The 14,023-nt window shown below is 37.0% G+C and overlaps 1 protein-coding gene across 2 annotated transcripts in view; it reads left to right on the top strand.

The window, feature by feature from the left end:
• Window positions 1–14,023, top strand: part of EIPR1 (EARP complex and GARP complex interacting protein 1) — a 106,780-nt gene that overhangs the window by 61,426 nt on the left and 31,331 nt on the right. The window contains exons 8-9 of one of the 2 annotated variants that reach the window (XM_051613956.1): window positions 1,106–1,273; window positions 10,727–13,085. In XM_051613956.1, coding sequence (XP_051469916.1) covers window positions 1,106–1,273; window positions 10,727–10,901 — 343 coding nt within the window. In that variant the 3' untranslated portion in view covers window positions 10,902–13,085. Of the gene's footprint in view, window positions 1–1,105; window positions 1,274–10,726; window positions 13,086–14,023 lie in introns of those variants that run through there. The other variant, XM_051613957.1, reaches the window with a different exon arrangement.

Here is a 14,023-nt window from a genome sequence, read left to right as displayed (position 1 = left end):
AATGTTCCTTGTGTGATTGTAAATTTAGAATTTAGACAATGTTAGTCTAATTGGCAAGAAACTGTTGTTAACATTGTTGGGAGTTAGGATGCACCTTTGAGAAGCACAGCACAGAGCCTGACTTGTAGGGGCCAGCTGGGACACAGATGTGCCTTCCCAAATTGAGCCTGATCTGCTGCACCTGACATGCAGAAAAGCCCTTGAGCTCTTTTAGTTACAGCAGCTGCCATCTATCCTGTTACCGAACGGCAAAAATGCTCAGTAATTCAGCCCCACATTTTTTCATGCTCTTTGTGGCCCCAAAGCCAGAATGTGCAAGCGAGTAGTTCTCAGAGATAATATTTGGAGCCTGTATCTACCACTCTGGCCTGTGGCTGGAGCAAGGAGAGAATCTTGTCTGATGTTTGCAGACTTCAGTGATTAAGAAAGGATGAGCAGTTAATATTTTTTAAAATGTGGGTTGGAGTAATTCTTGCAAAAGAAATCTGGACCCTGAAGCTACTTTGAGAGAAATGAAGATGTGAATTAACAGAAGCAGCGTTGATGCTTTTTTTTCCCAGAAGATTAAAAGAATAAAACAAGATCCATAAGACATTTTGGTATTAACCTGGTATGTAGAATGTAAAAATTTGAAGAGAAATATAATCCTACTTTTGTTTTAGGGTCTATTTTAAACATCACTGTAAGAATGTTGTGAGATTTTTGTTTAACAAGTTATTTCTAATCCTTGTTTTGCTTTGGGGAAATTTTTATATTTAGAACTTGAATATTTCTCTGACTTACTAAACAATGAATTGGCATGTACCCTCAAGGAATGTTCTACTGAATGGTGTGTTTTATTACTTTGATTTTTTTGCTTTTTTTCAAAACTTATTTGTTGAATTTTAAAGACACCTCGTAGAAAATAGATGACATGGAAGCTTAAAAGCCAAATGGAGATGGCAAAATAGTCTTTGGAACGAGACATGTCATTTCTTTGCATACTTAAAACACTTAAGTCAGAGATTAATTTTTAGTGCTGTTTTTTTGTTATTAAAAAAAAAATAAAAATTAATATGGATGTACCACCTGCCAAGAATAACCTCTTTCTGATTTCATTTTTTAGGGTCTGGAATGTCAGATATAACCATTCTCACGATCAGCTGATCCTTACCGGAAGCAGTGATAGCAGAGTTATCCTATCTAATATGGTATCAATTTCCTCTGAACCATTTGGGCATATGGTAGATGATGACGAACTAAGTGACCAAGAGGACCAGCATCAAGAAGAGAAGTATGAAATTTCCTGAGTTTTATGCAAATACTTACAGTTTTTCTTTTCGTTGCAATGGTTAACATGCTATTTTTTTGCGGACTAGGATTTTTCTATACAGGCCTTTCAGGTAAGTAGTTCTAATTCTTACCTCATTCTTCTTTACTTGGAATCTTGGGTGGAATCCACTCTTTAAATCTGATTGGCACAGTCACTGTATGTTCACTGGTAAGAAGGGGATGGTGATGCTGAGGACCAGTCCTAAAGTCCACTGGATCAGAGATTGACTTTAAGGGAGCTTTGAATTCATTCAACCATGTACAATAGTCTGGGTTAAGTGAGAGTTGAAAATCTGCTTTTTGCATTTTCTGCATTAGAACACATTCGTATGTGTTCTAACCTTTAGGAAATGTTACAAGTCTAATGGCCAGCTTCTGGACAAACAGAAGAAAGGAAGTATAAATACATGAATTTTTGTAAATTTTGCTCAGTATTGCTGACTGCTCTAGAAACCAAGAACTCATTAGTCTTGCTTCAAGCAAAACAGAAGTTTGTTTTTGACTCTCTTGGTAGAGAACAATGCATGTTATTGCAAGCATTTGTAAACACTGTTCCCACTTGGGTGTGTGAGAAGTCATCTATTTTGCATGCTTTTTTGTTGTGCAGTATATGATGCTTGTTTTCCTCTCTGCACTTCAGAAAAATGTATATATACATAGGGCATTCTGTAGATATGTGGATTTGAGGCTTTCTCATTTTTCTGTGAGCTTACACGCTGATCTTCAGCAAACTCTTCCTTCACAAAATGAAGATGATGATACTGAAACTCATGTAAAATATTTTGAGGCTAACAGGCATTAGTCTATATTTTTATATTCTTTGCAACTGAGAATATCCATGTTCTACATGTCTGCACTGAGCAGTTGTTTTGTTATGTTTGGTAATTTCTTTTAATAAGCAAAGGTCTCTGCAACGAAATAGGCAGATTACCTGCTGAACTAGAAGAATAGTGAGATCGAATGAGGAACAAAGAAATTAGAAAAACAATCTGCCATGCCTAGCAGTGTTTGCTAGGTATTTCTGTTAAAATTCTAAAGAAAGCATAGTTTATTTCTCTAGTTGCATTTTTAAGGTTGCTGTTGCACCTTTATCTTATTAATAATGGTTTTGACATTTTGGCTTCACATAAAGGGCTTGGAAACCTGTTTTTTTAATATTAAATAAGAAAGCTATCCCATATTTGAAAATGGTTAATTTTAAATGTACAGAATGTCTCTAGACACAATAGGTGATGTAAATGTCTGGAAAATCAAAGTATCAAATTAAGTACCTAGAAAGTTACATCAGTGGTGCATACTTACTTTCCAGAACATAACTAAACTGCAGTATTTTAAATATTATGTGCCTTTTGCTGCCTTTTCTTTGGCTGGGGATTGTGATTTATTCTGTTCTGGATGGAAGATAAACAACATTAATGGGAGTGAGAGAGACTAGAGTTTTCTGTGTGTATATGGTGGGAATGTATTAATATAAATAAGTTTGAAAGTAAACAGTGTTCTGGCAGATCTTGTATAGCAGGTTATCTGGAGTTCTGAATTTCTATTGATTGTAGATAGTGTAGGTTGCCTCATTAAAACACGAGTAATCGTTTCCAGAATAATAGGAATTTTTATAACCAAGAATATGCACAGCAATACAACAAATATAATGCATATTTTCTTTTGGCTATGGCATGGGTGTAAACCAAATCATTAATTATTTGTATAGTAATGATGCCTTTGCCTTTTCCCAGAGGCTTCAAGAGTATCAATACTTTTTCAAAACAATTTGCTTTTTAAATATGCTTTTCAACTGCTAATCTGTTCTCTATAAAATCTGGGGAAGCACATTAATTTTTGTAACACTTGCTCAGTACAGGAAGAGACTTGGTGTGTGGGGTTTTTATTCCTCCCTTCTTGCTATGAGTTGAACTGGATGGATGTTTGCATGGTGCTCACCAGCTTTGAACTGTTGCCAGATGAGTGTCTGTTTAGCTCTGAGCGCACCGATGAAGCAGGACGTAACATCCTTTGAGAATAGTTCTTGTTAGTTAACCACTAGTGCCAAGTATTTAGGCTTTAGTACATATTTCCCTCCTGGAGAGCTCTTCAAAGTGCCTGTTGCACCATTCTGTGGTTACTGTACTCTGCTGTAAAATGTGGGGGTTTCCACTGATGGTGTGGTCAAGTCTGGGTGTGTGTGTATTATTTTTTTTTGCTTGAATATGCGCTAAACTTTCAAGGAAGTGTTATGTGCTTTGGGTTAATTTTTATCCTGTTTTGGAGGGCATCTGCTTTGCTATTAAATAGCATGTAAAAGTTAAAAAAAATGGTCTTTTTAGAGTGTCTCGTGAAATACATCAGGAGGAGCAGTTGATTGTACAACTAGTATCTGCAGTCAGTCACCTTCAGAGTGAGTAGCCAAATCTCTCTCAAGAGTAGGTTGAAATACCAACTTGAAAGAAGGAAAAAGTTCTCTTACGCTACCTGTTTTTCATGTTGTGAAAAAAGTAACTTGTAAAAGTATTTATTGGATTAAATATAAAAATTAAGAGTATTTACTAGTTGTATCTTCAATATTTTTTTTCCTACTTGGCAAAAATCCCCATATTTTAATGTTGACTTGTAATACTATTCTAAGCTAAGATTTCTGAGATCTTTAAGACTCATGTTAATGTTAATTTTTAATACATTTTTGAGTAAACTTCCTAATTTTTATTATATTTCTTGGCTGGAGGCAATACCAAGTAATCTGTCAATTTAACCATTCATTGTTCAAACAGGTAGAACTATGTATGAGTAAACCTACTTGTTTATTCTTGCAAGATTTTTTGTAGTAAATGCCTAGTTTTTAAGGTTCACAACTGGAAAAGAACTATTTGGAGATTGGTTGGTTTTTTTGGGGGTTGTGGGGTTTTTTTGTTTGCTTGTTTGTTTTTTTTTTTTGCTTTGTTTTGGTTTTTTGTTTGGTTGGTTTGTTTGGGGTTTTGTTTGTTTGTTTGTTTGCTTGTTTGGGGGGTTTTTGGTGTTTTTTTTTGTTTTTTTAAGAGAAGAGTACAGGTTCACTGAGTAATGAATAGACGACAAACCAGAAGTTTCTGTATTCTGTTCTTGCTAAGGAATTATTCTTTGAGTTTTCTCCTTTGGGTGTTTATCCATGTATGTGTTGACATCTTGGGAGTATATATGCTTCTGTCTTGGAGACCTGAACACACTTGCATAAGGAATGTAACTAGGACTATTTCATGGGGATCTGTCTCTTATTTTAGTCGGGTGACCTTCAGTTCCTCTTAACTGCTGATTCAGATCAGAGCAACTAGTTTGCTCTCTTCCCTGCTTTTTTACTGCTATCGTGGTTGTTTCATCAATCATACAAATGCAAGAGCAGCCTCCCTGTGTCTTATCAAAGGTCTCCCTAGCCAGTATCATGTTTCTGATCGTGACCAAGAGGAAAGATTATGAAAACAGCAAAAGGATTATACTTCCTCTGGGTATGGATCTAACCCCTGACTATTTGCAACTCAGGGACCTTTACTGCCTTCTGAACAATCTTTAGAGAATTCAGGTTCTTCGTTTTAGTATTTTCTTTTGCCATCAGCCATATTCTTGAGTTTATTATTCTCACAACTGTTTTTGTTTGTTCAAAAACATGCTACCTGTGCGTGCACTGTCTTTGTGAAACGTGTCTAGGGAAAATACGCCAACTGCCTTTGTTTTCTTGCACCAAATAAGGAAAGGCTTCAGCCCTTTCTGTTTGGGAAGTCCAAAGCCTCTGTTGAAAGTAGTCTAAAAAGACAATTGAGCTGTCCACACAGAAGGAGGTACAGGAATGTGTCCAGGGGAGAGCTATGGTGTATTCTGGTCAAGTTCCTAGTCTGAATAACTTAATGCACAGTTCAAATATGGCAAAAAAAAATTAGTTGGGAAGTGAACTCCTAGTTTAATGTCTAGCACCTTGATCCAAATGTAGAAAAAAGCATACGAAACGAAAACAGAACAGAGGTGAGCATTTGGGGTGCATTTAGCTTTAATCCCCTAAACAAAGATGGTGTGCCTGGATAAAAACATAGGGAGTGCTTTGAATGCCTCACTTGGAACAAAACTTTTAAAAAATGGCATCATTCCACATTTATGTATGCAAATAATTAAGACAGGCTTCTCCTTGGTCTCTTGTTTCTTTAATACTTTTGCACTCTGGTGTTGCAATGGTTTCCTCCCTGCAACGCTGAATTGGCCTTAATTCTAAAGCTCCAGAAGCTGTCATTTGCCTGTTAGACATCTGCACTCAGAACTGTCTTCCTCCAAAGGGAGCTGGTGACTGTCTTATATCCTTTGTTCATCCTTTGGTCATCCAAAATCCTTATGTTAGTGAATTAGTCTATACTGGGCTGTATTAAACCAGTCTGACAGTCATTTTACTTCTGCATAACTATTTCTCATAATAAACAAAAAGTTCCAGACTCTTGCAGCTTAGCGTTAACCATTTTTTCTCGCCAATCTGGATTCTTTTACTTTAGCTATTGCAACATATTTGTTTGCCTTACTGGTTTGAATTTTAAACTGTAGGCCTGATGATACACAGCATCAGAAGACCATCTGCAGGAGCACCAACAACAAGGTAGATGCTGCATCTACAGCAGTGTTTTCAATCTTTAGGACTGCTATGAGCAGAAGGCTCAACTGATAATGAAGGAATTGCTTTTTTAAGAGAAACAGCTTTTTCTGTGTCCATACCAATGAGAAGATTTATATAGTCAATAGCATTTTGAATTTGCACATCAGTCTTCAAAAAGGAATCCATCCTTATACTTGAATTTTGCAGAATGAGCAATTTGCTCTTTTGGGGGTTTACAGGCTTACGATGTCTGCTGGTTTTTTACTGGTAGAACTGATTGCTAAGGTCACTATGTTGCCTCCTCCCTATGCTACATTTTTTGAGGTCATGGCCTAAGCTTATCCTTTTATTTGTTGTCTATTGAAGTTTTTTACCAGAAATTCACATTAGGAAATAATTTTTTTAGTGTTTTCCTGAAGTGTTATGTTCAGTTGTTTTCACTGTAGATGTTAGCCGCACTGTCCTTTGATTCCAATGGAACAAGAACTAACACAGGCACTTCTCACCATTTTGCTTTTAAAACTGAGAGACTGAGGTTGAGGGTGGGTCCTTCCAGTGCAGAGTATCTCATTGAGATAGTGACGCTCTTAATGAGATTTTCAGTGTAAGAACACCTTCAGCAATCAGATTGGACCATAGAGAAAATGGTGACTGGTCTGTCTTTAGAAAGAGAGTTCCTTCAAAATTCCACACAAAGGAGGTTGTGATTTCTAGTTTTTGTGATAAAAATGTGGTTTGGAGCCTTTTGAATAGTAAATCGTGATTTCATGGTAATACATATGAACTGTGTGATAATACAATCATAGAATGGTTAAGGTTGGAAGGAACTTAAAGATCATCAGGTTCTAACCCCTCTGCATGGGCAGGGTCACCTTCCACTAGACCACGTTGCTCAAAGCCCTATCCAGCCTGCCCTTGAACATTTCCAGGGAGGAGGCTTCCAGAGCTTCTCTGGGCAACATGTTCCAGTATCTTACCACACTCACAATGAAGAATTTCCTCCTAATGTGTAATCTAAATCTCCCCTCTTCCAGCTTTAAGCCATCTAACGTGAACTACGTGATGATGTCATATAAGTGATCTAATATAGCACCTTTTTATAAACATCCATGGCTTCAGAAGAGTGAATTGTCAGCAGTGATATTTTGAAAAGTGTTTGCCGAACAGTCATGATAAGGCAAGCTTGCAGGCTGATTTCACACAGCTGCCAATAATGTTAATTTTAAAGATACCTTGCCTTTGGTGTTTATATGTAGCATTATGCTATGGAATCAACCAAGAGACTCAGTTAATTAAAATAGCTTAAATAGGTTCTGTTTTGGGGAATGACAGTGTTCAGGACTTGGTTGGATGTGTAAGAAGCTGGTCCAAATCTAGTCTAGCAGCACTTTCCGATTCCTAGACTGTTTTCCTTCAAAAACGTATATTTTTTCCATATTATTTCTGTTGTTAACCTTCAGCAGCAGCTATGCCCTGCTTAATTTATTTTGCATATTAGGACAGCTCTGTGAAACATGTTACAATAAAAGACACATTTCCTGTTTTTAAAGATTCCATCTTCTGTATAAGCAGTTCAGAAGACTGGGTGGTTTTTTTTAGTTAAAAAAAAAAAAAAAAAGGTTTACAGTAGTATAAATGGCCAATTGCTATATAGAAAAAAGGTGTTCGAATATAAACATCTTTGAATTCTGCCTTCCTTAACTGAGTGAAAAAGGAAGTAGTGTGCTGTTTAAACTTAGCAGTTGTAAGGTTTTGTTTCTTCTAAGTTTTCTCCTGCAGTTAAAGGGAAACGGCCTTGTTCTAAAATCCAATGGTATGCTTTTCAGGATTTGTTTTTGATGCTGCGGTACATATTGCTGCTCTATTGAATCACATGTATTTCATAGTAATTTTTAAATTAAAGAGGATTTAATTTTTACTGTGATACAGTACTAATGATTTTTGGTGACTCTGAAAAATACATTTTATTGAACATTGTGGTGACAAAACAGAATCACAAGCACTGCAAAGTTAAGTGGTTGTTAGCATGAGAAGTAATTGAAAATAACAGCCCTCTACATGAAAACAATTATCCAAGTCTTAACAGACTTCGCTCTCAAGTCTGTAACACAATTAACCTCAAAGTTACCTAGTAAAATGAAAGCTTGTCTCCTTTCATAGGAGAAGCTGGTGTAGGGTTTATGCTATGTGAGTAAGACTATGACGAGAAAGCAGTCCAGTTTCAGCTCTGTGTGGCACAGGTCTTAAATTTATGCAGGATGTACATAGAAATTAAACATTTCTTACTGTGAGTTCTTGATGACATAAGAGTTTGATAGGTTGTCAGTTGATGCAGTGCAAGAACATATATAAGGATAGAAAAAGTTATTTTTGTTTGAGAGAAAAAGTTATTTTTGTTTGGCCAGGAAGTCTTTATAATAGTACAGGAAAATGAGAAAATAAAGGAACTTTTTAAAGGCACAGGGAGATTTAGAACAAGGAAGAAAATAGCTTACTAAACTTCCTAGGCATAACAAGTGATTACCAAGTAGGCATATCAAATATAGTCTAGTCAGACTGCTCTATCAAGGGATCAATAGGCCAAGCACCTATGCGTGTGGTAAACTAGTTATAGCCTAGCAACTGTGTTTTTATACCCAAAGCTGGCAGCTTTTATGTAAAAACAAATCTCTGTTTTGGCAACAACCTGAATTATACATATTAAAGTAGCATAGGAGAAAGTTTACTTCGTATCCTCCTCTGTATAGATACTCTTCCTGTTTCTGAACTTCTCTAACTGGGAAGAAATTTAGGGACCTTAGCTCTCCTCTCTGTTCCAAAACCTGCCGAAGATCTGCCAATTTTATCCCAGTACCCCATCCACCTCGAGTGCCCTCCTCTTCTGTGCCTGGTGTTACGCATCTAATGTGGGCATTGTCTTCAAGAATTGTAGTTAAATGGAAATGCCAAACAGAAGTTCATCTACAGTCTTCTTTCCTGAACCTCATTCCCCCATGACTTCTCTAAATTAAATTAGATGAACTGTGTTATTTAAATGAAACTGATGCAACTGTGAGCATGCAGAAAATGGCATCATCTACAAGCTTATTTGTCCTTGTTTATCCAACCTTTGGTTCACTGAGACTCCTGGTTAACTGAAAGTCGGTCGTGTCCCCTGGTAGCCATGTGCACTGTGCATTACTCCCGTGCTTATCCAGAGAGGCATTTGAAACCTTGAGAATAATGGAGTTGTGGGTAAGTGGGTGAGCACCGTGTGAAGCACATTGTCGTCTGGGGACATGACCAACTTTCACTTAACCAGGCATGTCAGTTAACTGGAAGTTGGAAAAACACATTGCAGGAGATGAAGTGTCTGTGTGTGTGTGTTTATTAGCTCTCTGCTGTTAGATGGTTTGTACCAAAGTACGTATTTAGGAGAACTGCAAAACAAGCCTGCTCTTTGCAATTAACCAGGGGCTGCATGTTGTTTGTGCTATGACCTTTTTTGTTAGTTGACCTTAAGTGTAGCATAAGTAGATGACAAAAGTCTTTAAAACTAAATATCTGAAGTTACTCTACAGTATCAGGCTGCTTTTGTTTTATTCATTAAATTCAATTGGATTTTAATTGCAATGTTAGATTCACAGCTGGTGAGGCTGGCTAGGTGGAGCAGCAGTATCCCGCAAGCAATTCAAATGTGTTAGCATATATGCTTTGATTGTGGAGATGCCTGCTTTCAGAGACCAGTGGTAAAGGGCAAAGACAGCCAGTAACAACACTTCATTTCTGTAGTAGCAGCATCTGTTTAAATGATTGAGTGGCACTCACAAGGCCTTGCTTTCTGTTGGGAGGATTGCAGCTATAATACAAGGTTGTTTCTGGGAGGCAGGGAGGTGCTTCTGAAAGGCTGACTGATTCCTGTCAGACAGAGGTGATCCTCTGTGGGTGAAGGAGCTCTAAGGTCATCCTCTGAAAACTTGCCTACCCTGTAGCTACAGAATAATGTGCTGTGGTTTGCTGTGAGGGGAGGGATTGGGTCTGTGAGTGGAGTGAAGAAGGGCTGTTCTCAGCTAGCAGAGCACAATCAATGACTCTTGGGTGATTTAGACTTCAGAGGATTGCCTGAATCTGTTCTTAAATATTTGAAATGCAGAAAAGAGTCTGTCTCTGTCTCATGATGTAGGTGGTGAGGAGCTTAGGTGTTGCAGTGAGCGGTGAGGTATACAATAATATATGAGAATCCAGTGTTGTTATACCTCTAGGAATGCTAGATAAAAAGAAAGTGTTCAGAATGGTGCCTCCATCTCCCTGCCATTATTCTGAAGAGAATGAGTCCAGGATGGCAGCACAGGGGAGACTATGATCTTAACGACTGCAACTTACCTACTTGTCTCTAATAAGAAGATATTATCATTATATATTATTTTAAGAATACAGTTAACAACAAAGGCTGATGGAGCATGGTGAGACAAAAGCTGTTGATAAAAATGTGTGTTCAAGTGCATTTAGATCATACCCTGTAGTTTAACTTGCTTTAGAAAAAGATGCTTATTGTAGATTCTGAGAGACCTGGAAATACACTGAAGTTGAGAATAGCAAGTACTTTGTCCCTACAAATGGGGTCTTTAACATTGACTTGACTCTGCTGTGTTATCTAAAACATGCAGATATCTGGTGTAAAATATTTCCTTAGAGCCTACTACTGCATTTTTCTACTTTAAAAGGGAGGTTGCATTTCTAGATGTTAGTGATACTCAGTATTGCCTTTTAAATCAAGTGTGTTAACAGGTTCTTAATATTTTCTTTTTTTTTTTTTTCCCCTTCTTCTTTCTTCAATTTTAGGATTAAAGAACCCCTTCAGGACAGTGTAATAGCTACCTATGAAGAACATGAAGATAGTGTATATGCAGTTGAATGGTCCTCAGCAGACCCATGGCTATTTGCCTCTTTAAGTTATGATGGGAGACTTGTTATTAACAGGGTTCCCAGAGCTCTTAAATATCACATACTGTTATAATTTGTTTGGATTATGGTGGAGTTGTTATCTTGATGTACACTATTGGTAGGTATTGTTTAAGGTTTTTTTAAGGATCTATTTTTATTAAGTATAAATGTTAAAATTTCGTTAAGAATGTCTGAAGAATGTATGTACTAATACAGACACTTTTAATTTGCCTTTTGTATTTGCCTTGGAAAACTATGATGCATTTACTGGAGGCTGTGCTAGTTAGTTATTTTTGTTGGGTTTTGGGTGTCTTTTGAGGAGTTGTCACTTTTTGAATTATAAAGTTTCTGGAGATACTGGATACTTCCCATACTCTTGCTTTATTACTTGGGCTTTATGCAAATTTAGTGGATGATAGAGGTGTTCTTCTGCTGACATAAAACTGGGACAATGTATAGTGCATGTAGCAGAAGTAATCTACTTGTTTACAAGAATTATATTTTATCTTTCTGATATAAGCAGCCTTCTGCTCTTAGCTAGGGCTACATTCTGCTTACTGTTCTGGTCATTCTTCGGTGTTTATAGATATATCTGGGAATGGTCTTAAAAAGCTTTCTTAATTCAGTTTGAGATTTTAAACACTTTCTCCCATTTTGCTTTTCCTAAGAAGAAAGGTTAATTGTGAGAGTGAAGCCTTCAAGTGAAGCCTTTTTCATTTAAGCCTTATGGCAGTATCAATAAAATATCATCTTTTAATTTGCAAACTAAATGCAGTTTTGAATGATATGTTGTTAATATTAGTCTTTAGCAAAATGTCTTATGTTCACATAATGTATTATCCCTTGTTTATGTAACTTAGTTGTGCTGTAGAGTATTTTGAGGGACTCTGGAGCTATGCCACTCTTAACCTGAAAAATCTTTCATATTTCTAAGTAGTCTTTCTTACCCTTTTGTCTCTGTGCCATTGTGCAGTATGCTGACATGATGTAGCGGGCTTTCAACTAAGCAGAAAAAAACCTTTGCTATCTCCTACTCTCTGCAATACCTGACCTAGGGATTGGTGACTCTTTACAAATGCTCAGAACAGGCAGATGCTGCCCTGCAGGAGAATGCACAGAAAACTTGAGATGTAGATGGAAGGCATGGCAAAATGTGCCTGTACGTATGGACAGCCCCCTTTCCCTTGCATAGCTGATTGATAATGAAAGTTATGCTGCTGTTCTTTTTGCTCCTAGACTAACAGCAGCAGTAATTACTCCCTGATGTCTTTTCATCACTATTGTTTCCCATTAAACTGGGTATGTGTGATGGTATTGGTTGTGTTAGTATTGTGTACGACCACTCAAGAAATGGCAAGAACATAGGATGGAAAGATCAATACCAGCCTCTTCTCATGATTCCTTTTGTTGCTATGGCAACTGTTGGTGTTAGTGTTGAGGGACAGCCTGCTGCTCACCTCTGCTTGTCCTTACTCACTCTTGGATCAAAACATGTCCAAATGTGATTTGTTGTGTATACACAGCTGCTTCTCTGAGAACATGTTTTGAGACTGTGAGTGCCTGCTATAGGCCAAAACAAACAGAAAATATGAAAGTTGAATTCTATTTCTGGATTCCTTAAAGAACTTATTTGCAAGAATTCATAGGAGTGAAGTAATCTAATTAAATAACCTGTACTGTTATATTTGTATTATAATTTTTGCCTGTCTGCTCGAGAGGGAAGGCTTCGTTGGAAATTCTGATGGTCTAGTTTTCTGCAATAAGATTTTAAGTGTGCTATTTCAAAGTCTCAATCTGTACCTAGGCATGAGTTATTCACCTATATACTGTAAGAACAATTACATTTCTGACTCAGTAGTGCTTCATTTGTCTGAATATCTAAATCCTTGGTGGAGCTGTTATATGCAGAGCTTTCAGTCTTCTGACACAAAACCTTGTTGGTTGGGGTTTTTCCCCAAAAAAAACCCCACAAAACGCTGCAGTATATCTTTAATATGCAGCAGAACTCTTTACAATTTTCTTCACATTAGCAATAAGGCCTAATGAAACTTCATTGTCTGTTAATGTATATGGCTTGCAGTGTGGAGGTGACAGGAAATTGCTTAACAGCACAGGGATTTGATTTTTGACATGTAATAAATGTGGGACAGATTTCAGACTGACTTTGATGTGGCTATATTTCTTTTAATATTGTAAACTTACACAAGCTGGAAATCTCTATAAGCAAATAATATAAAAATATTTTCTTTTGTTTTAAGTTTTGTTAAATGTGTATAATGTCACTTAAGCAGGGTTGAAGACAGGGTGAACATTGGGAGGGGAGGGAGTAGCAGGTGAATTTGAATGAAATGTGTTACAGTAGAATCAAGAAAGCAGAAATGGCAAAGTTTTAATCATTTTCATCTGTCTGTAAAGCAGGATCTGAGCTACATGTACAGCACTGGCAGCACTATGGAAATAACCTTCAGAAAAGGAAGGCTTTTGACAAGGTTTCATCCCGGGCTGTTAGGGAAAGCAAGCTGCTAAGGGTAACAGAAAGGGATTGAAGGTGGTTAAATAACTGATCAAAAAGAGAGGAAACAGGAAGCAAGAATAAATCATCACATTTCATGGCAAAAAGACATTACCAGTGAAGTCTTGCAAGGATCTGTGCTTTACAGTATACTTCTGAACTTTTTTGGAAAAAAGGCTGCATAGAACTATGGCAAAGTTGGCAGATGCTGTTCAAAGTAGTAAAGGTGACTGACTGGAGAATTCTGTAAGGGCCGTAGCTCGCAGAGTGGCTGCATGCTAACATGGTGGTACATGAAGTTCAGTGCAGGAAATGTAAAGTAAGAGATATGGGTGAAAACGGTTGTTGTACATATCTACTGAGGACCACCAGTGTATGGCAATTACTACTTCAAAGTAAGATCTTAGAGTTTCCATAGATCTTTAAAAATGTCAGTTTAATAGAGGTTAAAATTTAATTAAAATTATGGGAATTACTAGAAATCAAATACATAAAAAAATTAAAATGTTCATCTATTAAATAATAGATATTTGTAAATCTGTGGTGTATGTGCATCTTGAATACTGTGTGTAGTTCTGGTTTCTTCCATCTCAAATCCAAGATAATTAAACTGGGAAAGATTTTAGAGAAGGGTGACAGGAATGATGAATAGCATGCAGCACCTGTACGAGGATAACTAAATA

Source organism: Apus apus, chromosome 3 (genome assembly GCF_020740795.1).
Source record: "Apus apus isolate bApuApu2 chromosome 3, bApuApu2.pri.cur, whole genome shotgun sequence".
Taxonomy (NCBI): Eukaryota; Metazoa; Chordata; class Aves; order Apodiformes; family Apodidae; genus Apus; species Apus apus.
Note: the sequence above shows the minus strand (reverse complement) of the source record. Positions and strands in the feature narration are given on the sequence as shown.